Source organism: Vitis riparia, chromosome 14 (assembly GCF_004353265.1).
Source record: "Vitis riparia cultivar Riparia Gloire de Montpellier isolate 1030 chromosome 14, EGFV_Vit.rip_1.0, whole genome shotgun sequence".
NCBI classification, from domain to species: Eukaryota; Viridiplantae; Streptophyta; class Magnoliopsida; order Vitales; family Vitaceae; genus Vitis; species Vitis riparia.
Window position 1 is genome coordinate 6359746 of NC_048444.1, and position 25507 is coordinate 6385252.

The following is a 25507-nucleotide window of genomic DNA, read 5'->3' on the forward strand; positions in this document are numbered from 1 at the left end:
CTATATAAGAGATAGGTTTTGTTTCTTTCATACCCCATGAAATATTCTACTCTCTTGTTAATTGGGTTGAACTCAAATTTAGGGTTTGGTCTCATCCAATTATGTATATATATATATATATGCTCTTTGGGCATTGGAAGTGAAGCTCCTGATAGATATTTTTTTTGGTGATGAAAGTGGCAAAGAACAATGATTTCAGGTTGAGTTCCCATCCCACATTATTTAATATATTTGATCACCAAATTAAAGCAATGCCTCCAAAATCATTGAAGGGTTGCTTTGGATGCTAATGTAATAAGGATCTAGCCACTGCTGCGTGACCCATCTGGTAGTTGTGAAGTGAACTCCAAGCTTTGGTCAAGGGAAGTAATAGAGCCAAATCTGGAAGGATACTGATGGATAATGCTCAATTTTCTAGTCACTTTTGATAAGATAGACTATAATTAATACGAGAAATTTATAATTTTTCCCTTTTCACCAGCTTTGCCAAGAAACATTGTGGCCTAGTCATTGCTTGGGCTTTTTAAAAAATTATATAGCTTTTGTATTGAAAATTATTCAAAAACTTTGTGGCATAGTCAACTGATTAAATGGAGTAACAAGAATTGAGTTTCCCATGCCTTCTTTACTTGTCCAAAGATCAATGATACTATGATTGCCTGAATTGATGACAACCCCACACAATAATTTTTTAGTTTGACTGCTTGAATTGATATCATAGTGGGAAAAAAAAGAAGGAAAGTTTGAAAAATAATGGAACAACTATTAATGGTTTGAAACTTGAATAATGAACTTGGAAGAAGTCTAAACTGGTAGCTAGGAAAAAATTCACAGGTGAGATGTATCATGATTCATGTATCATGTGTCATGCATCATGTATGTTGTTGCCGACATAGTACCTATGGGCTATGGCCGATAAAGGTTTGTTTTTAAGATTCTTAACCTACAGATATGAGTAGGTTAGCCCTAACATCATGTCCCATCACTTGGACCGACCATCCCCTCATGGGGTTCTTTTTCTTCTCCTTTTGTCATTATTGGCTCAATTAACCTCATGCCGTAACTACACCTTGGTTTAGCAGGCTCATTTGATAATTAAATGTTAGGGATTAGTCAATAACTATCACTCTTATCATCTTTCCATCAACATTATGACATAATAGTTGGCATGTCCACTTCTTAATTCAAACACAAAGATACAAAAATGGATTGAGAAGATTTGGAATATGTGATTATGACTTAGAATATATTTTTTAATACCATTTTAAAGCGGTTTAACCCTTGTTGGCTGGCATTAAGAAAGGCCCACTGGTCAACCCTGATGGGGTGAGAGCTGGAGAATTCAGAGATCCGAACCTTTTGAGTGAGTAAAGGGCAGAAGCAAGAGATTTCCCTGGGAAAAGAAAATATAAATATAAGAAGTGATGGGAAAGGAAGAAGGGTAGAGAAATCAAAGGTGTAGGGAGTTGGCTGAGACCCACTTCAATAATTTGTATTCAAATGGGGCAAAAAAATCCATTAAATGAAAGGCCAGTCAATTGGGTGGCACCTGCTCCCATACATTAACTCAAAAGGCAAAAGGGAAGGGAAAAATTTACCATCTCATCAATTTGTTAAGCAGAAGAAAGGGTTGTGAAGAGGACTGGAGGGTGGCCAGTGGCCTATATGTGAAGAAAGCTGGGCCTCAAATCCAGCATTTCAAGGTTTTGGAAGCATTGACTAAGTGAAAGTGACACACACCTTTCCTTTTTTTTCGTTTTCTTTCAATATTGTAGTAAGTGGGTGAGGCTGACTCTCTCTTCAATAACTATTAACTACTGGGAGTAGAGAGCTTTCAGGTCCATCTTCAATGCCACTCCTTCCAACCACTCTCTGCTCTCACCTCTATGATCTTCTCTATTGTGTAATAAATACCATTATTACTTCTAGTTTTCTACAGCTACTCTACTCTACACTGCATCTATATATATACTTTGTCTTTTCTATTGTTTTTTTTTTCAACACAATTAAAAAGAAATAAAATAAAATAAGAGTAACCCTTTTCAGTCATACTGCCTGCACATGTTGGAAGTCAAACTAAATTGATGCCTATGAACCAAAGACACACATGGCATGTCCTCTTTGGTATATGATCCATTGGGACCAATGAGCTGGGGACACATCTATCTGTATTTTTTAAGACACACACAACTCCTTTTTCTTTATCAGTCTTTATTTATAAATTATAACAGAAGCAAATTTATTTTTCATTCTGCAAGTCTGCAACCTGGCCCAAATTCATTAATCCAATATGTTATATCTGTTTCTTTTATCCTCTTCTAAGTTGAAACTACATAATGCCAGAGTCTTACACCAATTAAGGAGCTTAGTGTGGGTTTAAGTTTGGATCAAAGCCAGGAAATTTTAAGACTGGAAACTTCCATATACAGGATGTTGCAAAGCAGATGGGGAAATTCAGAAAAGATGCCAAAGTTTGTAAAAGGAGGAAGAAATGAGTATGGAAAATGGAAGGTGGGGAAGCCTATGATGGTACTCAACAGCAGAAACCCTAAATTTAGAAAGGAATAAAAATAATGAAGGTTGAGGCTGGTGACACTGGGAGTGTTTTTATTAGAGAAGAGGAAATGAGCAATGAGCAGTGAGCAGTGCAACTCCAAAAGAGGCTTCATCATGGCTATCATCACCATTCCAACACCGCCCCTCTTCCTATTTTTAGAATTCATTCACACCCACCTCGCGTGCACGTAAAGACACACCTTCTTCTACCTTCTCTCCTTACTTTTTATGCAATTTGCTTATCCTAAAACTCAACAACTTCTTCCTTTCATCTTCTCAAACTCTTATGCATAATATATGTATGGTGGTTTGAAGTAAGATGGGGAGATTCTAGTCCATTCTATTACAATGCCCACAACTTAATTTAAGTGGGAATATCATAATTTTCAACACATTTTCACATGGGAATTTGAGAGAGTGGGTTAATGTATTGTACTTTATGAAGAGAATTATGTAAGCTGTTTTCTTTATTTGAATATGCAGCTTTTGATACTCAAAAGGGTGAGTTCTAATTTTTTGTTGATTCCACCGGAAAGGAAAACTGCAATGAATCCGAGGAAAAGTGTATGATGGGGAAGCAGCAAAATCACGCATGGAATGATAATTGTATAGAATATGGTGGAACTTCTTAGCCACACTATGTGACAAAGTGTAACAGAAGAGAGAAAAGGATAGAAGACCTTTTTCACTTTATAAAACAGACCATAATCATCAAGTTAGCAAAACAAAACACAAAGGAACAAGGATGGAGGAAAAGGGAAAACAGAAAAAATAAATATAGAAAATAAAAATGGGAGTAGGAGTGGATAAAGACAATGAGGAAAAAGGCAGTCAAAGTCTCTTATATGAATACAGGAGGAATTAATGGAGGATTCAAGGGACTGTCTCATGGGCGTGCGAAAACCATGTGATTCCCCTTTCCTCCCCTCTTATTTTTAAAGCCAAATTCCAGAGCGAAAAATCCCATTGGCTCTCAGTATGGGTGGGTGCTCCTCTGTGATGTTGCACTCCAATTCCAACATTACCCTTCACTGCCCACTAACCAGAAGCATGATTTTCAAAGGGTGTGGTTGTCAATTCACAAGAAAAACCCCGAGTGAGTGAAGACAGACACCATCTCTTCCCTCCTGACTCTCTCCTATTTATCCCCCATCCAGAATTACACTCTTTACTCCACAACTAGGAAAACATTTTCCTTTGCTTCTTCTTCCTTTTCTTCTTGTGATCTCTGTGGCCATGGGCATGGCCAACAGAGAGATCTCAGCCTCCATGGTACTACTGTCTCTCCTGCTCATTGCCGTGGTGGATGCGGGAAGCCATGGAGTGAATCGAGTAAGGGGAGGAGAAGAAGAAGAAGCTGATAGGATAACAGCACTTCCTGGACAGCCCAAGGTCTCTTTTCAGCAGTACTCCGGCTATGTCACTGTTAACCATGTTGCTGGTAGAGCCCTCTTCTACTGGCTCAATGAGGCTGTCCATGACCCCTTGTCCAAACCTCTGGTCATTTGGCTTAATGGAGGTTAGCCCACTTTCTCCATCACTCTCATCTCCATGATATTCTACCTGTACATGTTTGCATGTATCATGCATACATGAGTTTCATGAGTTGGAATGATTTATTTGGGAGTTAAGTCTTTGTTACTGTTATATTGCTTACATTATTTGTGATAATCCTTTGTTTCTATATCTCATTTATATGCATTTTGTCCTTCAACCGACACGTACAGGTCATATTTCTGCCGACAAGATCAAAAATTAAAGATGTTGAAATTTTCAAGAGATGATGTTTACATTTTAGATATTTAGACACAAATCTTCAGAGTCAAAATCCAGCTGTGTTGTGAGCTATATTTTTTGGACCGTACGCATATTGGAATTAGACACATTGTGAAAGGTCTTACAGTTACATTCCCAAATAAAAAGGAGTTATACATTTGAAAAAATGAGGAGAAACCAAAGGAAAAGGTATAGCGCATTACTGTTTTTTTGTCTTTTGGGTGTAGTTAGGTTTGTTAGATATATCATATGCATGCCCTTGGACTTGGGACTTGGGACTTGGGAATGTCCCAATCACTGACTTGTCATCGCTGAGACGAATCATGACCTAACCAGCCCATTACAATTAACACTCCTCCCCCTCATTTAAAATGCATGGAGGAAGCAGAGGCAGAGAGCCATTCAATGCTTGAAAGCAACTAAAAACAGTCCCCATTTATTGACTCTCACCCATTGCATACTTCTATCTTAGCCCCAGCCTTTTTGTCAGTATGTGTAGGTGCACAATTAATTCACTGTTAACACACCTAAATTCAGCACTTCTACTGTGTATATCAGTACACAACAACTCTTCAGTCTTCTCTTGCTATATGCTTTTTAAAAATCAAGTTGGATTAATATATAGGACCCGTCTCATAATGTATATATATATATAGTATCTGATGGTGAGACTTGTTTTGTTGTAACTTGTAAGGTCCTGGTTGCTCTTCTGTGGCGTATGGGGCATCTGAAGAAATAGGCCCATTTAGGATCAACAAGACTGCTTCAGGCCTGTATCTTAACAAGTTCTCATGGAACACTCTGGCTAATCTCTTGTTCCTGGAGACCCCAGCTGGGGTTGGCTTCTCTTACAGCAACAAATCCTCCGATCTGCTCGACACTGGCGACCGTCGCACTGGTAGGACCAGGATCAACAACTTGGTTACAGTATTAATATAAATTATGAATGCACATATATACTTGTGGCTGTCCTAATAGCTAGCTGGATCAATCAATCTGGACTGTGGAAAATGGTAGGGCACATTGCATTTAAGGCCAATTGCTCCCCAGAAGAAGGCTGGGGGCCATCTCCTCATCATGGAATTTGTCATAATCATAAGTTCCCATATTTGAGGTTAATTCATTATAGTATGTGTTAGCTTAATGGGGTGCTACTTATGATTTCAGCCAAGGACTCATTGGTGTTCCTGGTTCGATGGCTTGAACGATTCCCACGCTATAAGCACCGTGAAGTGTACATCACCGGTGAGAGCTATGCAGGCCATTATGTTCCTCAGCTGGCTAGAGAAATTATGGCGTACAACGCCAAATACAAGCATGCCATAAATCTCAAAGGAATAATGGTAACAAAAATTTAGTAATGAGTATGATTTCAGCCTATACTGTCCATTTTGTAGCAGAAAATTGAATCAAATTGTATGGCATGCAGGTTGGCAATGCAGTAACAGACAACTACTATGACAACCTGGGAACAGTCACGTACTGGTGGAGCCACGCCATGATCTCTGATAAAACGTACCGGCAGCTCATCAATACATGTGATTTTCATCGCCAAAAGGAATCAAATGAGTGTGAATCCTTGTACAGTTATGCCATGGATCAAGAATTTGGAAACATCGATCAGTACAACATATATGCTCCTCCTTGCAACAATTCAGATGGCAGTGGCGCCACCCGCCAGACTATTCGCTTGCCTCATCGATCTCATAGGGTATTTTTTTCTTTAACACTGAGATTATTTTTATAATCATACATATGAAAATTCTCATCTCTTTCTCCTTCCTTGGCCTGTATATTCTCAGATTTTCAGGCAGATATCTGGCTATGATCCATGTACTGAAAAATATGCTGAGATTTACTACAATAGGCCTGATGTGCAGAAAGCACTGCATGCCAATACTACCAAAATTCCCTACGGATGGACTGCCTGCAGGTGAGTAAATTATTTCATTGAAATCATGCACAAACATTCCTTGTGGCTAACATTTTTAATTATGTTCTAATCCAGTGAGGTCCTAAACCGCAATTGGAACGATACAGCCGAATCCGTCCTCCCCATTTACCGAGAAATGATCGCGGCTGGTCTGAGAGTCTGGGTTTTCAGGTTCGTGATCATTTCAGACTTCATTACATGTCACAATTGTGACAATTCTTACCTCTTTAGCTGATTGTCTATGTATTATATTGCAGCGGGGATGTCGACTCGGTGGTGCCAGTCACAGCCACTAGGTATTCCCTTGCGCACCTCAAATTGGCAACCAAAATTCCATGGTATCCGTGGTATGTTAAGAAGCAGGTTAGTAACACAACCCCTTGTTTATGTAATGGCAAGCTACAATTTTTCAAAGCAAAAGGAATTAAAGAAAGGGGAGATGTGATAATATTTGTGGTGTTTATTGGTGAAGGTGGGAGGGTGGACAGAAGTGTATGAGGGGCTAACATTTGCGACAGTGAGAGGAGCAGGACATGAAGTACCACTTTTCAAGCCAAGAGCAGCACTTGAGCTATTCAAATCATTTTTGAGAGGCCTCCCTCTTCCCAAGTCTTGATAACATAATGTCTGTGTCCCCCACTATACCAATGTTTTTCCTTTCTTTCTTTCTTCTTTTATTTATTGTTGTTGCTCTTAGGTAAGTAAGAGTTGTGTCTTTCTTCAATCATTCAACCAAAAAAAAAACAAAAAAAGAAGAGAGGGATTGGTTTTATGCCATAGAAGAAATTTAACAGATGGAATTAATGGAGAAGGTTCATTTTGTTTGTAAATTGTGTATCATAGTTTGGCCGTCTTGAGTTGTGGGAATAATCAAAAAGGAAAAATCCAAAAGAAAAAAAGTTAACTTAATGTCTCATATTGGTTAAAGCTCCTCCTCCTAAAGATCCCACATAGATTAGGTTATACTTTTATACTGCATCCAATTAGATTATTAATTCAACTAATCCAAAGACAAATGAGACATTGTGGGTTTGACCAATTGATAAAGTTAGGCAACATTAGAATCTTCTTATCCTTAAGTGGCCATTGAAATTGCACACCCACCAACAACACCCACCCCACATGAGTTGTCACAATCTCAATATTTATGCCATGTGTATCGCTTTCCACCGTATTGCCACCATTGTTGGTAAAATGTGAGTGATGGCATGAAATAAATTAATGGGTGGTCATCTCCACTAATAGAGGTGTTTGATTTTTGGTTGGTTGAGTAGAAAGATTCAAAATATTTGGTTTTTTTTATTCAGTTAAAAATACCTTGTTGATGTTAACCAACATAACTAAATTTAACTTGTTATCAATAAGTTTAGTTTAATTATGTTGGTTGATGTCAATGAATTATTTTTAATTGAATAGAAAAGGCAAAAAATATTTAGGTGGTGTTTGTTTTTTTACTTAATTCTAAATAGAACTTTAATGCTTAATAATATTAAATATTAAGTTTTTGGTTTTTGTAGTATTTTATTTATATTAAGTATTAAAATGTAAAGAAAAATTAATATGTTATTTGTTTTATTTAGAAAAGCTATTGTGGACCCCGTATTTCGACTCAATGCGTTTCCCACTCGAAGGCGAGCTCGATTTTGATTTGAAAAAAAAAATGATTTTACTTATAAAATAAAAAATGACTTGGAGTCGCCACTTATTTTCGTTTTATTTTTAAAAGGTAAACAAAATAAGAAAGAAAAACCCTAAGTGTGACTCCTTACTTGGAAAAGGTGATCTGCGAAAAACCAGATCGGGTTCGGGGGTCAGGTTACTTATCGGGAAGGTACGATAGAGACCGTAGCACCCCTATAAGTCCCTAAAGTCGGGTCTCTACTAATAAAATGAAGCAATCATGGCAATTGATGAGTAAATCAATGAATACCCGGAACTATCATGCACATATGAGAATCAAAGCAAGAATATAGAAAGACTAGAATGGGAATAAATACGTACCTGGGCGACGAGCCACCATGCCCTATCAAGAGAGAGGGTTAATGCACAATTAAGGAATAATGGCATGTGTGTCATAGAGCAGAATAAGATCAATCATGCATGGCAGTTAAATTAATCAATCATAAAGTCACTTATGTGGAGCCCCCACCAAAGCCCGTTTATTTTTGCATGAATTAATTTCATAAACTCCATTATTCGGAATTACGGGATTGAATCTATGCTTATTTCAAAACATTTTTAAAACAGCGGAGGTGTGAAAATGGCTTGCTAGAAAGAAAGATGACAACAAAATTTTATTGGAAATGGGACTCTTAGGTGATCTTAAAAACTCTAAGGATGAAAGATAGGATGCTTTGAAATGGTTTATAAAAAAAAAGAAAATGAGGATCCGGACGTGTCTGACGATGGAAGCTGAATCGCCCCCCTCTCCCATCCGGCTTCAGGCGTCGGATGTGAGACATCCGGAGAAGGTGGGATTTCGACGGACAGAATTCTGGATGTGAGGCATCCGGAGAAGGTGGGACTTTGGCCAGACAGGATTCCGGATGTAAGACATCTGGAGAAGGTGGGCGTTGGCAGGATAGGATTCCGAATGTGAGACATCCGGAGGGGGTGGGCGTTGGCCGGATAGGATTCCGAATGTGAGGCATCCGGAGAAGGTGGGACTTTGGTCGGACAGGATTTCAGATGTGATACATCCGGAGAAGGTGGGCGTTGGCCGGATAGGATTCCGGATGTGAGACATCCGGAGGAAGTGGGCGTTGGCCGGATAGGATTCCGGATGTGAGACATCCGAAGAAGGTGGGCGTTGGCCGGATAGGATTCCGGATGTGAGACATCCGGAGAAGGTGGGCGTTGACCGGATAGGATTCTGGATGCGAGACATCCGGAGGAGGTGGGACTTTGGCAAATAGGATTCCGGATGTGAGACATCCGGAGGAGGTGGGCGTTGGCCGGACAGAATTCCGGATGTGATACATTCGGAGAAGGTGGGCGTTGGCCGGATAGGATTCCGGATGCGAGACATCCGAAGGAGGTGGGCGTTGGCCGGATAGAATTCTTCCTCGGATGGTAAGGTTAAATGGGTATGTGAAGGAGTGAAGGATAGCATGCAACCTCGGGTGTTTGCTGACTGTGAAAGCTGGGAGAAAACTGAAGAAGGCTTGTTCTCATCATCACTAAAAACCTAGATTCTAGCCACAAGGAGGCCATGGCTTGAAGTTTCATGGAAAGCAGCTGAGACTTTGGAGCCTTGAGTATGCACTCAGGGAGGAAAAGAAAACAAGGGGATAACAGGATAGCAACAAGAAGAAGAACATGAAGACTTTAACCAACATATCGGACCCATTTCATCAATGGGTCCAACATCCGGTGAGTTAAGATGGAAAAAATACTCGTCAGGATAGGGCATAAACACAGCAAACTCTTCCAATATTTAACCAGTAATCACCAAAACAGAACAACCCAACAAGCAGAAATGAAAAACCACTGAGAATCAGACCTAGACGGTCTGGAAGAAAAAGGAAAATATACAAAAAAAACAAATGGTCATACCTGGAAATCTCCCTTCTCAACTCTGTGTCCTGGACTCCCCAGCAACTCTACACTCCCTCGTTCTTAGCTTCCTCTTCAAGTTCAACCAATACTCTTTCCCCCAAAACTCTCAGAAAAAAAAAAAAAAAAAAAAAAAAAAAAAAAACTCACTTCCTCTCTGTTTTCTCTTTCTTTTTTCTTCTCTTTTTTAGTTTTCCACACTCTTCTTTGCTCCAAAAGAAAAATCCTTTTAAAAAAAACTCCTCTCTCCTCTTGTTCTTCCCCCGGTGTCTTCTCTTGCAAGCCACTCTTCTGCACTCCTACAATGCTGTCACCTCCAACGATCTCTGCAGTAGCTACCTTCCTGCACCACTACAATGCTGTCACCTCAAACGATCTCTGCCGCAGCCACCTTTTCTACACCACTCCTTCTGCAGCCACCTTTCCTTCTCTCTCATCTGCGCCTCCCGACGGCCTGCGGGACCCCTTCCAGAAAGTTCCTCCACGTGTCAAAGTCCTACTGCAGCTTCAAAAAGCGATGTTGATTTCTTATGGCCACTAAGGATGTGACACGTGGCCCGCTGGGATAGTGACACTTGACAAAATTGAGCTGCTGAAAAATGAGCCCCAAATGGGGGTCTACAGCTATATATTTTGACTTTTTTTGTTTAGTAAAAAGTTTATAATAAGTTATAAAAAAATAGAAAAACAAACAATCTAAATTTTGAAAATAAATTGTTTTTAGCAAAAAGTCAAAAAAAACAAATACTACCTTAACTTTTTCTATTCAATCAAAAAACGAACACCACCTTAGTGACTACAAAATCTAGAACCAAAGATTTTAGACAAGCATATATATAGAACTTGAAACCTCCAATTCTTTGTTGTCACGCATATTCTTGTATACCCTTTTCTACTTAGCTTGAAATTCAATGATTTTAATGATTAAATCAAAGAATTTTTTTTCGTTGATATATGATTGAAGTACTCATGATAGTGCTACACTCAAATTCTAATATTGAGAACTTAAGCACTTACGCTTTAGAATTTCAAAGAAATCTTGAAAAGAGGTAGCAATGGACTGACTCATAGCCATGACCCAAGCAAACATTATTAAATTCATGTACTAACTTTGATCTCATAACTTAATTTTTCAGGTACACAATTAACCATATCACCTTTCAGGTTGAAAAATGATATTTTGACTGTCCACAACTATAGATTTGAAAATTTGACATGACTCTCTATAATATTGTCGTTAGGGTGGGCCCATTTTTTTCTAGATGTTCATTACGAAACTATATTTTATATGGCAAATTCAAAAAAGAAAGTGATCATTGTATCTGTTTGGATTTAATTATAACTAGATTAAAGTTAGATAAATTCAACCTTTACCTAACTTTTGTACATAATCATGAATTTAGAATAATTATTTTTAAAAAAATGATAAAAATTTAATTAGATTATATTAATAAATAAAAAGAGAGAGAGAGAAGAAATGGCAATTGGGTAATTTGCCTAAGAAGTAGCGACTAGTTTGGTAATTCAAAAAAGTTTTCTTAATTTTTTAAAGTTGTTCGGCGTAGACCAAGAAGGTCAAAGCCATGAACGAGTGGAAGATGATGACAAAGATATATAGAAAAGTTGCAGGGCAGAGGAGTGTCCACACCCGACATACATTGTATTTTGTACCCAAAACTCTCTACAAGTACAGGTCAGTATCTCCTTTCTCTCTCTTCTTCATTGCTATTATTTGATCCCTATAGTTTCTATCAGTATAGGGTGTGCCTATGGATCTAGTTGATGAAGTCCCTGCTGAGAGCCTGAGCTTTTTCTTTGAAGATTTGCTTGTCTTTAGCTCCTTTTGGTTGTTATTCAGGAAAATTGGTGAGATACCCATGTAGGAAATATGCATGTTGTGTGTGTTCATTTGATGAAATTGAAATTGAAATTGAGTTATTTGATTGTACCCTATCTTTGATGTTTTTGATAATCATTCTTGTGCATTTTTTGAGTTGATGTGCTTATGTGATGGCATCCCTTTTCTTTTTTTTCTTTTTTTTTGAAGAGGGTTTTGAGATATTTTGTTTGTTGGAAATTGCTGAAAACTTATTTGTAGCTGTTTTATTTTGGCTGCATATGCATAAATTTTTGGATAATTGAGAGGGGAATTTTAATTTTGATTTCTGGTTTTTGGGAAATTTAGGGTTTGATCTGCGGTGGTAAGAGCTTCTGGAGAGTTTGGGGCTCAAATCTAAGTGTTGTTGGTTGAGAATTGCTAATTTTTGAAGTCTCTGTTGGTCCTGCTCTATAGCTATGGGGGATTGTAAATCTGTAGCTCCGGGGTTGGAAGGGGAGGAAAACTTGATTGCTGCAGCACAGCACATAGTGAAGGCGTTGGGGTCTAATAAGAACCTTACTGATGATGTGAGGAAGATTTTGGTGGATCTTGGTACCCAGTTGTCGACCATAACCATAGCCGATGAAAACAAGAGTGAGGGGGTAAATGAAATTGAAGACCGGCTTATTGCTGCACAGGACAAGGTGATGAGTTGGGAAGCTGATCAGTGTATGGTATGGGATTCAGGCCCTGAGGAAGCTGCTGAGTATCTGAAGGCTGTTGAGGAAGTGAGAAAATTGACGGAAGTCTTGGAAAGCTTGTGTTTGAACAAAGATAGTGAAGGGGATGAGCTCCTACGGAGAGCTTATGATGTTTTACAGACAGCAATGGCAAGGCTTGAGGAAGAGTTCAGATACTTGCTTTTTCAGAATCGGCAACCCTTTGAGCCTGAACACATGTCTTTTCGTTCTAATGATGAGGATGTGGTGGACGAGGGCTCAATCATATCTTTTGAGGATGACCCAGTTGAGGACTCCCTTCAGACTGATAGTATTAGCAGAAGCTCTGAGGACTACATCATTCACTTGGTCCATCCAGATGTGATTCCTGACCTCAAATCCATAGCAAATTTAATGTTAAGTTCAAATTATGATCAGGAATGCTCTCAGGCCTATATAAGTGTCCGCAAGGATGCCTTGGATGAGTGCCTCTCCATTCTTGAAATGGAGAAGTTGAGCATTGAGGATGTCCTTAAGATGGAGTGGGCAGGCTTGAATTCCAAGATTAGGAGATGGGTTCGGGCTATGAAGATATTTGTGCGCGTCTATCTTGCTAGCGAGAAATGGCTAAGTGACCAAGTTTTTGGGGAGGTTGGATCAGTTAGTTCAGCTTGTTTTGTGGAGGCATCACGGGCTTCAATTTTTCAGCTGCTGAATTTTGGTGAGGCCATAGTTATTGGTCCCCACAAACCAGAAAAATTGATGCGCATACTCGACATGTATGAGGTGCTAGCAGATCTTCTTCCAGATATTGATGGTATATACCAGGAGGATATAGGTTCTTCTGTTAGAACCGAGTGTCGTGAGGTTCTAGGGGGATTGGGTGACTGTGTGAGGGCAACCTTTCTTGAATTTGAGAATGCCATTGCATCAAACACATCAACAAATCCTTTTGCAGGGGGTGGAATCCACCCACTGACTAGGTATGTCATGAACTACATCAAGATTCTTACCGATTACAGTAATACCATTAATTTGCTATTCGAGGACCATGACAGAGCAGATCCTGGTTCATTGTCATCCAACACAAGTCCAGTTACAGAAGAGGAGAACAAAAGTGGAAGGTCTTCTTGCAGTACTCCAACGGGTCTCCACTTCCGGGCACTGATTTCAGTTCTTGAATGCAACCTTGAGGATAAGTCCAAGTTGTACAGGGATGTTGCTTTACAACACCTGTTCTTGATGAACAACATTCACTACATGACTGAAAAGGTTAAGAATTCTGAACTCAGGGATGTTTTTGGGGATGAATGGATTCGCAAGCATAACTGGAAATTCCAACAGCATGCAATGAACTATGAGAGAGCTTCTTGGAGTTCAATCTTGCTTTTACTCAAGGAGGAAGGGATTCAGAACTCCAATTCGAATTCTCCATCGAAAACTGTTTTGAAGGATAGGCTCCGGAGCTTTAATGTTGCTTTTGAGGAGCTCTACAAATCCCAGACAGCATGGCTGATCCCAGACAGTCAGCTTCGAGACGAGTTACAAATCTCAACGTCCCTCAAAGTAGTCCAGGCTTATCGGACATTTGTGGGAAGACATAACCCTCATATCAGTGACAAGCACATAAAGTACAGCCCTGATGATCTACAGAACTTCCTCTTGGATCTCTTTGAGGGATCTCCAAAATCACTGCCAAATACCCACAGGAGGTGATACCAGAATCAGTCGGAATGGCTATTCTTATCCACTGCCTTCCTTAACCACGAAGAGTACTAAATTTAGGTATTCACTCAGCAAGTTCTCGTATTTCCTATAGCTGTATTCTCTATGATTGAAATTTCATTGTTGATTTCTACATATTCTATTTATTGTGACAATGTAAAGTGCGCTTCTATGACCAGAAATTGCTAGAATTTTGCTGGTACCTTGGCTTGCATCTATATATTCATTATATGCTGGAGTGGCCTCTGAAAATTTAGAACATGGGAATAATATCTGGAAACCGTTGGCATACGGGTATGATGGTAATGATATAGATCCACCAGCTCCATGGATATGCTGCCCAAGTTCAGGCAGTCCATCACTTTCTGAGGTGAGAATTGTCTTGAAAGTGAAAGATTCTCCTTCTACCCACATTCAAGGAATTAGGAATGGGCAAAAAGCTAAAAGACAATAGGCCTTTGTCCAACTTGAATACAAGTAGCCCCAAAAGCAAAGGACCCTTTTTATCATTTACTGGAGAGGCAGAGATATCTCTCTCTCTCTCTCTGTGTTAATGGATTATGTTGCTAACAAAACCTCTGGTTTAGGATGATGCCATTGTGACTTGGCTGCATCATTTGTTTCAAGGCAAACAAGTGAAATTTGACAGGCTCATGTTCACCAGTGGCTCTAAAGCTATTGCTGTCCTTGGGGCTTTTTGGTGGAACAAAATGTCAACATATTGTGTCGGCCAGTGGGCATGGGTCCCCTCAATTATGCTTCTGTGCAGCTTCTGAATATTGGCCCACCATTATGGATAGAGTATGCAGCATTTTGCATTTGCTCTTTATAATATAATTACAAATAGATCCTTTACTTGCATTTGATATTTGAGGAAAGTGTTCTTGATTTGGACATCCACCCAATTCATTCATCTTTTAGCCATTTAAGCTCTCATGTAGGAATATTAAAAGAATAGGAAAAAAAGACATAAATCATAGTAAATTTTTAATTTTTGTTTTCATTTCCATTAAGTAATTCAAGTACAATAATAAATGAAAATTGGAATAAAAATATTAGGAACAAAATTACAAAATCTCATTTGTGTCTTCTCTTATTTTTTTTATTTTTTAGGAACATTCCATATAAGCATATATTCAATTTCCTTGAACCCTACGCCATGGAACAAAGGGGTTTAAGCCCGAGTCCTCTGACAACTAGAAAGGGGAGATGATACCCTGCAAATCTTTAACTCCATTTCTAATATACATTCTCTTCATTCATTTATTCTTTTATTTCTTTTCCTTAGTTCTTCCCTTTTCATTTTCATTATTGATTAATGAAGTTAAATCTAATAAATGTTTCATTAATGTTTTTTCTTTCCAATCAATATGAATGAATTTGATTAATGGGTTTACGCGTAGGAATGAATTTTGGTTATCAGATTTATCCTTGTTGGAGTTGGGTTTGGGTGTACTGATCTGACCCGACCCAATAAATGAAAAATGAAGAGAGCCATTTATAGAAATTTTAGAATTGCCTAGGAAATGTCAGCATTAAAAGTAAAAATAAATAAATTTTTTATTTCTATGTGAGAAGACTCTCTCTCTCAAAATCTAAAAAAAGAGGCTTTTGAAGAAAATCTTCTCTTGAAATTTCTTTTTTTCTCTGTGAATATAAAGGTCAAGAGATTTGTAATATGGAAATAGAATGGTTCTCATAATTCTAGTTTCATTCATAACTTAAAATAAGAAAATTGATCAATGAAATAACCAATAAAGATTCTTAACTTAAAAGTCTTATTTTCATGATTCCTATAAGTGGGGCAACATCAACCCAATTGGGTCTGTTGCATTTGGCTTTACGGTAGAAGTAAAGAAAAAGAAGTGGTAATTTGACAATGATTATGATTACAAGCGTTCAAGCAATATTCTCCCACGCCTCTTCACACATAGTTTTAACTCAAGATTGTGTATTTCTATCAATCTTTATTGTTGTTATAAAAACTAGCGAAAACTTGGTATGCCCATTTGTAGTTCTTGAAAATGAAAGAAAGCTTCATACTAGTTTTTCCATTCTGAAAATTTGGTATTCCTTTGATTTATTTTACCTGCACATACCGTGCCTCTTGCTTTATTTGTTGGCTTGTTGGATTTTCTGTTGGTAGACTTGGATTGAAGCATTTATAGTTTGGATTTTATACTGCAATACTGCCTTGTGTCCTTGGGTTGCTAGCAATTAATTTCTTAAAAAGAAAAAAGAAAAACCCTTTAAGTCCAAAGTAAGTTTATTTTAAGATTTATGACATTTTTAGAATGATTTATTTTTTAATTTGTACCTTTTTATGATAATTTTATTTTAAACAGAAGTTTAGAATTTAGACTAATCGTCACCATCAAACGGATATAGCATATATACATCAGTTTCTCTGCACCATTCCCTCTATGATATTTACTTGTGGTTGACATGCATATGCCTAGTCATATTCCTTTTTCCCATCCCCATTCAAAGAAATTAAGGACAACTCTTTCATCTAGTTGCTGACAGGCTGCTGCCACTTGTGTTGCGTGAGTGAGACCTCACACAAATCACATAGCCTTGCACTCAGTCTTGTCCTTTTGCAAGATCAAAGCACCACTCTCTTCAGGGTCTTTCATCTTAGGAAAGAAAGGCAGTATCAGCTGTAAAGTTGGGGGAAAACATTAAAACAAACAAACAAACGATAAAAAATAAAATATAAATATAAATATATAAAGAAGCTGCTCTGGGAAAATTGTTTTGTTCCTTTCTCCCATAGAATCAACAATTTCCAACGCTGAAGGTGGGAAAATCATCTGTTTGGAACACTGGTTAGTAACCAGTTTGAAACTACTCTTTTAACACCATAAAATGGCAAACCTATTACAATTGATGTTTCTAATGTACAAAGTCTTGGCTTAAATTGCTAAACTATTAGTCTACACCTAGCACTCGATGCCCAAAATCATGTCCTAACATTACAAGTCCCTCATGTCCCTGCAACACCCACCCCACCAATCATGCCAAGAAAACAGTCTTCAAATGCTACCAAGAAAGTAGCTGGTGTAATCTAATTATCTTGAACCAAAATCCTTTAACCACCAGGCACTGTCACACTGTACAGGTGCTTCATCAGCCTCTAGCCAAAACACAATTTTTACGGCCCCAAAAGAAGCATTGCCATTCATCCACAAAATTAACCAATTGAAGCAAGCAACGATTCACACAGCCCAGAATGGTTTTGGAGCCACTGCCACACTAGAGTTGTTTTTACAGGATTCTTCACCTGCTTCATCAGGATCATCATCTTCCTCCCCATATTCCATCAGCTTACTCAATGTATCTGAAACAACTAAAATGGTTAGAGATACAAATAAAAGTAGAATCAGATTCACCATTCAGCAAAACAAGGAATGCTCAGCAAACATGACTAAACAAGGAATGCTCCTGCAGCATATGCTTTAGAATCTTAAATGGTAAAACAAAGCAGAGTTTTTATTATTACCAGGGACTGTGTCTGATTTTGATTTATTCAATACATTCTTATCATCCACTTCCGGAATAGTGGTGGATGAATTGAATTTAGGGGGCGGTGGCGGTGGAGCCATAGTTCTTGCAGGTGAACTGAATTTTGGTGGTGGTGGTGGTAGTGGGCCCATTGTCCCTTTAGGAGGTGGTGGTGGCATTCCATTGGATGATGGCTGAACCAACTTCCTTGGAGCTGGCATGGTCGAACTATTTCTCACAGTCAAACCTGAAGTAGTTTCACTTGGTAATTGCAATCCCTGTAACAAGGAATAAAAATCCCAAATCCAATACCTCAATGATAGAGAAATAACGATGTATAACTACATCAAACAGATCAATTTTCAAAACAACTTTGATTCTTGATAGAACACTCAATACTGTCTAAAAAAGCAAAAGCACTATAAAAAAAAATTATATAAAAAGGGAAGAAACCTACAAAAGGAAGAGATAGAGAAAGGTGATCAAGCATTGTGGGAGAGTGAACAGTATGACTAGGAGAGTACTTGAGAGTAACCAGAGGCTATTGAACTTAATTTTCGAGTATTAGCAATCAAGTGTTTTGGGTGAAGGTTTGGAGTTGGCTCTATAGATGACCATGCACATTAGAAGTTAATTTCTTTCCTGGAACTACAGTTAAAACAGATTAGCTCTAAAGGATACACAAACACAGAACAGAATAAGACCAAATTGGGGGCTCTTGTGTATATTTGTGCTTATCACACATGGGAAAAAATGTTATTGGGTTTTAGGAATAGGAATCCAGTTTCAGCTGCTCCTTGCATGGCTGCTGCCACTTCCATATCTCATGCTTCTCCTGAAGAGGTTCTGGCTGAAGCTCCCATTAAGGAAACTGACACTGGACTACTATAACCACAGAACACAAATATTGTGTGCACTTAAAAAGACATGGAAAACTTCCCTACATAGCATCTAGGAAAAAATAGAAACAGCATAAAATCTTAGATGGTTCCTGATCAAAGCTTTGAAGCAGCAAGCGCCTGTCACATGGCACCTCCATAACTGATAACCCTGTGACACATATAAACCAATGGTCCAATAGAGATGTCCAATATCGGCCTGTTAACTTCTTAGAAGGTCAGAGAAAATACCTGGAATATTAAGTAGCCAAAATTAGTACAAGATACAATACATTTCAATGAGAAAGAAGACATTTAGCCAAAATATTCATGAAACTAGATATGCTGATATGAATAAATGTCAATGTAACGTGTACAGATATTGTCTGTGTGTGTGAAAGATTATACATGTTTCATGCTATGGGTTCAGGCTGAAATGTTCCAAAACTGAAACGCATGAAAACTGTAATTCAAGGCAGTGCCAAAATACAATAAAGCCACCACCAAAGTATGTGCTGCGTGGCACATACTGCTCCTGCAAACACAAGAACACCAGACTTACTGGACCACAATGAATCAAACACCACATACATCACCACCAACCCAACAAACACAACACCATTAAAACACCGACCACACCCATCCCCCATCCTCCCTCCCTCACAACATGCATAAACATGCACACACAGATATGATGTGGGGTATTTAGTGCAACCTAGACCAGCCAATTGGTCACGTCACCAGTTGGCCAATTGAACCAGCTGGTCATGTTGGCTTTAGTAAACACAGACAAAATGCTTAGCTGATTAAGTTGTAGTCTAGTGCATCTTGCATACCGTTTCACTACCTTAAGGAAATGAAGACCAGATATGCTTTTAACCAAAGAAAATAATTCATTCCCTTGTCAGTCATCACAAATTTTGCTAATTGTCCATCTTAAGAAAGCTCTCACACAACAACTGTAGAAAATGTTCATCCCTTTATTCATTCTTTTAATCAAATCTTGGCAATGTTCACTCCTTGTTCCATCAGTTTTTGAGTGTTTGTGAGTGTGCATGTGCATGTTTTTTGGATTACTCTTAGGCTCCATTTGGATCTTAGGAAGAAAGAAATAAAGGGAAGGACAATGCCAAAAATAGCTTGAGCAAGTCATCCAATTTTTAAGCAGTTTTCAGCATTTTCCTTTCATTTCACTCAACCTTCCCAAAATATAAAAGGAGCTTTAAGAACTTAATTTCAAAATGCAAACAAATAAATGATGATACTTACAGCTGCCTGAAGCCAAAAATACAAGGAGAAAATGCATCCATACCTGTTGAGGTTTTGTAGGCCCCTTCAAAGCAACTGGTAACTCCTGAAATTTTCGTCTTTGTGGAAGCCTTTTTTCCTTCTCAGAAAATGATGCAGCACTCGACTTTGGCACTGTGCTCGCAGATGATGTTGAAGGAGCAATTGTGGAAGTGACAGGAGAAGGAGACTGCCTGAGGGCTAGGGCAACTTGTTGTAAAGGTGTGGCTTGGGGATATATCCCACCATATCCACTATAGCTTGTTCCAGCAGTTAATGAAGGTGGGGGATAACAAACCAGGTTTGATTGAGGCTGTCCAGAATTGAAAAATCCCCCACATTGTGATACTGCTCCTTGAGAAAATCCCATAGAAACCCCAGGAACGGTCAGAGGGGAAACTAATGGAGTTGGTGTAGAGCTCACAGCCGATGATGCCAAACAAGCAGTTGAACTTGTTTTTACATTTAACTCATTCCCAGAACTCTGAACACCAACCAATAACTGCAGCGGGGGCGGAACAGCACCATAAACCTTACATGATGAGGCCCTGCAACAGTGAAAAAATGACCAGAAGTCATTACCTAAATCAAACTACCATATGAAGTGAAATTATATAAATTATAAAATACCAACTTATTCATATAGACCGCATATCAAGAAAAATGCACAAATTGATGTGATATTGAACACTGAAAAACTTATTAAAAACAAAATTTCCACAAACATGACATGGAACTTTACAGGCTGGTTGAAATTCATATTAATAATACACATCAGAATAATACAGAAATCTATATTCATTAAATAAAGTGCCAAAATATTTTGTGAGGGATAGCAGCTGGTAACCAAACAGACTTTTTGTTACAACAAAACTATGGTATTTAACACACTCTAAATAGAAGCTATCTATGAAGAAAATAATATTCACATTCCCCTCAGACCATATTTAAGAGGGTTAATCAAATTGCATCCAAACCCATGGTGTGCCAGGAACACCTTTCTTTGCCTTTTTAGCACATCCCTTACTAGTCTCACATGCAACCACACATAATTTGAACCTAATTATACCTGGAGGCACCACACTCAGCACATATTGTATCCAAGAGGTTTTCAGCCAAAAGCTTTGCATCTTCAAGTCCTTTTAGATTATTACTTGACAAGAACAAATGCAGTGGTTGCTGTCCTGCAAGAACAATGAAAGAAGTACATAAAGGTAGAAGACGAAACAATGACACCCTGAATGATATATAACATCAGGGCCACAAGAAGATCACATAGCATGCAATGAAGTTAGCACCTTCGCCATTTGGACTCTCAGAATTTCCTGAACCACGTCCTCTTAGTGAGACAGTTGCTCCTGTTTCATTCATAATGTGATTTATATACTGGTCCTGCAAGTACAAAACCAAACCACCCACAACAAAAAAAAATCTCTCCCAATCGTATGGAGATGTCAGAGAAAGCTTCAAACATTAGAATCTCTCATCTTCATCATGTGAAATATGAACTTTAAAATTGAATAGTAGTACACCAGAGCTCAAACCAAAAAAACAAGAAGCAGGGAAAAGGTTTAAGAAGGACAAATAGATGCACTCATGAAACCTTGAAAAACATGGATAGAACCCTTTTTTTTTTTTTTTGATAGAAAGATAGAACTAAAAAATTGATGGCATAAAAGATATAAACTAGAACATATTACTATACAGTTATCAAATTTATACAGTACAACCACTTCGATTATAAATTTTAGTCAGAAATGGACAATCAAACACAGCCTAGAACAAGGTAACACAAACCCTAAGATAAGTATATTTGTGTAAGGTAGAGAAAAAGTAAAGTTTAAAAAAAGGCTCACATTTGGTCCACGAATACGAGCGGCAATGTTCAAGGACGGGTCTGCTTCAAAGCCCAAAAACACACATGTGCTTGGTGCCTGAGTAACCTGATTCAGTTAGGGAACCATATTCATTGTGTAAATCATCAGAGTGTCAACTAACAAAGCTAGCAACATAATGCAAGTATATCTTTACCCCAGTGTTTCCAGCCAAATGAGAATTGGAAGGAACTGACTCGGAATTCTGACCCTGTTTCAGCATTTCTTCAACCATGGCAGCTGCGCGATCAACTGCTTTAATACGTTCGGCAGTATCTTTTAACTGCAAAGGCAATCCACAGTTTTAATGGAATGCATATTCAATTTCTTAACCCTCTATTGATCGTCACAAAAAAACTGAATAAAATAAAAGATTTTGAATCTTAGTTTCCCTTCCCCCCTTCCCATCCCTTTTTAGTATACAAGAAAACAAAACCATCTATCGATAGGGTAGTTAGAAAGTGGATTGAGACTTTAAAAATTCAACAGTTGTGCCATCAGGTTTATGTTTCACAAAAAAAGGCTAAGCCAAAGGAATTCCTTTTTCCACCTCAATCCATGATGCATCTGAACCATGTTGGGTTATACCAAATAATTCTTTAAGCATGCTTCCCTATACATTTTCTTCATATTTGACCATGTTTTTTATTGGACCATGCATCCCTACACAATGTCTTCATAAAATTAAGTTAGACATCTCTGAGAAGTTTTCAATTATTTAAATTTTCAATGCTTCATAAGAATCATTGCTTACGTGAGCTCCAGCAGAAATGTGAAGATATAGAGGCTTTTCCCCATCAGGCAGAGCATTAGGAGGACGATACTTGCCCCTGCAGAGGAATTCAGCATTTTCAGTTTATTCATAAATAAAGAGTGTCTAGAGTATCCTAAGCAAGTGCCTTTAATGACTGGCAACAAACCTAGTTATCACCACAGCACCAGTGCACTTCTGAATCTGAAATATTAGAAAAATAATCAATCGTACACCTCATAAAAACAGAAAAGAACCTTAAAGTTCTAATATAATAACAATATGCTTATCAGTTATCTTTTGACCATGACAACAATACAAACAATATTCACCTCTTCCTGCATCTGCCGTTTTGTGAGCTTGTAGCGAACAGTAGACTCTGCATCGTTTATAATAATCTCTCGTGCAATTAACTCATCTTGGATCTTTGGCTGATGCAAAAGTAAAATAAAATAAAAATAAAAAGTCACTGTAAATACATGCTAAAACAGAAATGTAAACTCAAAAACAAATTGGAAATTATCCACAAAAAACAATGCAGGGAAGTCAAGGGTAGTGGTGGCACTGAACAAAAGCTGCATCAAGAACTTAATGCACCCCCCACCAATAGACCTCTACTGCTTATATATCAAAAAAGAAGCTTTTCAAGAAGGTTTTTCCTTCTTTCTTTTTTTTTTAAAAAAAAATCTTTCGAATAGGCAGCAAGGTTTAGCTAAAAGATCAAACCAAGCTGAAAGTAGTCCTAACAGCTATTGAAGGCCAAAAAGCCTTGTAGTAAAAGTTACACCAGTGTTTCAGAGTGATGTTTTCCACCACTAGACATCTCTTCTCCAGTCCAAAATAGATGATGATGGCCCCCTCCAGCAATGTTTTTATTTGTAGCCCTCAATATTAAATATATATTTTGTACAGCAGTTCCCATTTCCAAGAAAAATACTTGAATTATCCTGCAAGTTCTAAGATATATTCAATTTTATAGCTTTTCTTTTCTAAATAATTCATATTCAGGTCTCGCTCCACAAGTGAACTTTTCCAAAAAAAATTTAATCAAACTATGAGCTTAGATTAACCTTTCTTCTAGTGTCAATTTAGAAGAGAATATCAATAACAAATGAAAATTAAAACCAAAAGAATCAAAGCATGAAGAAGCAAAAGATGATACATTTTGATTTGTGAGATAATCATTAGATAAAAATTTGAAAAAAATTATTTTCCACTTGTTGTCAAATCGATAACCATAATGTAGATGTTGCACCTTGCTATAGTTATCACATTACTCTATTAAGATACCAGAAAAAAATAGTTCTCAAATTATAGAAGAGAGTTTTTCACCAAATTCCTGTGCATTTTTTATTATTTGCCTGCCAAAAAAAGAATCTCTTAAAAATCTTATCAATCTCCAAACATGTTCTCCTATTTTTCTTCTAGTGATATATAAATGTGCAATACATAAATATGAGTAATGATTTGTTTAAGTTTTTTCCATAATGGTTTTCTTCCAGATAAAGCATTGGCTAAGGTGGATAATTATGATTCTGTATCTTATCTGTCCCCAAACTCCCTATAACACTTTTTAAATTTATAAACATAAATTTTCACGCCTTTTTTCTTCAAAACTTTATGTCCCCCCAAGATCTCAAAAACTGCAAGTGGAAGGAGAAATATCAAAATGATTATTAATTTCCATTGTTTGTTTGAGATGGAAACTATGAAGGAAAATGAAATATAATAAAAATTATGTCTAAATTTCCAAACTCATCAATCTTTAATTTTTCTTTTCTTTTCTTTTTCCCTTCCATTAGTCTTTTTAATGGAAGCTAGGTGAAATTTCAGTGTCCCTCTAAGAGAAATTCAATTATTGCATTTTGGAACCATAAATCTCACTTGATTTAATTTTTGGACGATTGCAGAAGCATGTGGCTGTATTGAAGATGTTTGAAACACCGGGGGTATGGTCACATTTGTCAAAAGAGCACTAGATGGTGGAGCTACACCAGCAAGCGGAATCCCAACAAGAGGTCCCACATTGCCCAATGGAAGAACCCCAGGTGGTGCAACTCCGGCGGAAACCAATGATTCTGCAGGCTGATCCCACTTTCTCTTCTTTCTGTAACACATAATCACAGTTAAAATATTGCATAAAATCAAAGAATAAGATGTTGTTATTAAACAATATTAGATCACTGAACCTCAATGTCTTAAATTGAAAATGTCCAGATTGTAATTTTGGTTTTGGCAAAACAATTGATTCACCCAACTACTTTGCCCATTGACAAATTGAAATATCTAGTAGTATTTTGCAAAATAAACCTCATTTAAGGGAACTGTTTTTATTTGGGAAACAGTCCGGTAAGTTACTTTGTAAAACCCAGCACATCCTTTTTAAAAATAGACGCATACATAAGAGCACAGAATGGTAGCAAAACTCTAAATCTACTAACAATACAAAATCATCAATGTCTTGAATTGCACATACCCTAAATTCAATTTTATTTTTTGGGAAAATGATAGTGCTGAAATGAAGGGCTTTCATGCACCGTCTCTATCCGACCACAAGTTTGGTGACAAAACCTAGCATTACCATCTTTAAACAAACCCAAAACACTAACACATGGCCCCAACACCAACCAATCGATCCATTGATCGATTTATTGTTGCGGAAAAACGCTAAATCCTATAAACAGAGCAATAATGTGGCGAATCCCTAAATCTGAACTACACAAATTTCCTTCAATCTTAAAACCCTGGATACAATCGATAGTGCAAATTATACGAATTTTTTTAATCTTTGATCGATTATCTGGTTCTCACTGAACCTAGAAACCCTAAATCTGGACAATACTGGGAATTATACGAGTCTTCAATCTCAAAACCCTAAATCTCGTAAACAGTGGAATTGAAATGAGATATGTGGAATAAGGGTTTGGAAAAAGTACCGTTGTCTAATAGCAGAAGCTTCATCGGAAGAAGCAGGCCTAGGGCAGCTGTCCTCTATCATATTATTTTGCTTTCTCTGAGGATTCTCAATTCTGCACCTGGTGAAGCCCCAGCTTCGCTTTTCGGAGATTGAGATTTCGGGTAATACCTGTGGGAGGGAGGATGCGGTGGAGGGAGACAGCCACTTATATCC

At 37.8% G+C, this 25507-nt stretch overlaps 3 protein-coding genes and 1 long non-coding RNA gene across 8 annotated transcripts; 3 read left to right on the top strand and 1 right to left on the bottom strand.

Annotated features, from left to right (window-relative positions):
* The first annotated feature begins 3602 nt into the window (after positions 1-3602).
* On the top strand, positions 3603-7095 carry LOC117931283 (serine carboxypeptidase-like 25). The gene is made up of 8 exons (XM_034852222.1): positions 3603-4075; positions 5027-5230; positions 5500-5675; positions 5762-6043; positions 6135-6265; positions 6341-6436; positions 6523-6628; positions 6738-7095. Exons 1-8 carry the CDS (start codon positions 3793-3795, stop codon positions 6879-6881), a joined length of 1422 nt encoding a protein of 473 aa, XP_034708113.1. The 5' UTR covers positions 3603-3792; the 3' UTR covers positions 6882-7095.
* On the top strand, positions 4084-4514 carry LOC117931284. The gene is made up of 2 exons (XR_004654012.1): positions 4084-4182; positions 4284-4514. It is a non-coding gene; the product is annotated as an uncharacterized LOC117931284 (long non-coding RNA).
* A 4315-nt stretch (positions 7096-11410) lies between the features above and the next one.
* On the top strand, positions 11411-14295 carry LOC117930768 (exocyst complex component EXO70E2). 2 transcript variants are annotated; one of them, XM_034851476.1, is made up of 2 exons: positions 11411-11513; positions 12006-14295. In XM_034851476.1, exon 2 carries the CDS (start codon positions 12116-12118, stop codon positions 14072-14074), a length of 1959 nt encoding a protein of 652 aa, XP_034707367.1. In that variant the 5' UTR covers positions 11411-11513; positions 12006-12115; the 3' UTR covers positions 14075-14295. The 2 variants fall into 2 exon arrangements, with proteins under 2 accessions (XP_034707367.1, XP_034707366.1); XM_034851475.1 differs by lacking the exon at positions 11411-11513 and adding an exon at positions 11520-11686.
* A 2532-nt stretch (positions 14296-16827) lies between these two features.
* Positions 16828-25469, bottom strand: LOC117930105 (protein RIK). Of its 4 annotated transcripts, none has more exons than XM_034850567.1 (12): positions 25314-25469; positions 24262-24484; positions 22710-22808; positions 22547-22581; positions 22381-22456; positions 21784-21909; positions 21609-21686; positions 21051-21144; positions 20822-20936; positions 19778-20300; positions 17586-17865; positions 16828-17423 (listed from the first exon to the last, which is right to left on the bottom strand). In XM_034850567.1, the coding sequence occupies exons 1-12, from the start codon at positions 25373-25375 to the stop codon at positions 17302-17304; spliced, it is 1833 nt and encodes a 610-aa protein (XP_034706458.1). In that variant the 5' UTR covers positions 25376-25469; the 3' UTR covers positions 16828-17301. The 4 variants fall into 4 exon arrangements, with proteins under 4 accessions (XP_034706458.1, XP_034706457.1, XP_034706459.1 ...); XM_034850566.1 differs by having other exon boundaries at positions 21609-21695; XM_034850568.1 differs by lacking the exons at positions 16828-17423; positions 17586-17865 and adding an exon at positions 17908-18637 and having other exon boundaries at positions 21609-21695.
* Between the last annotated feature and the right edge of the window lie 38 nt (positions 25470-25507).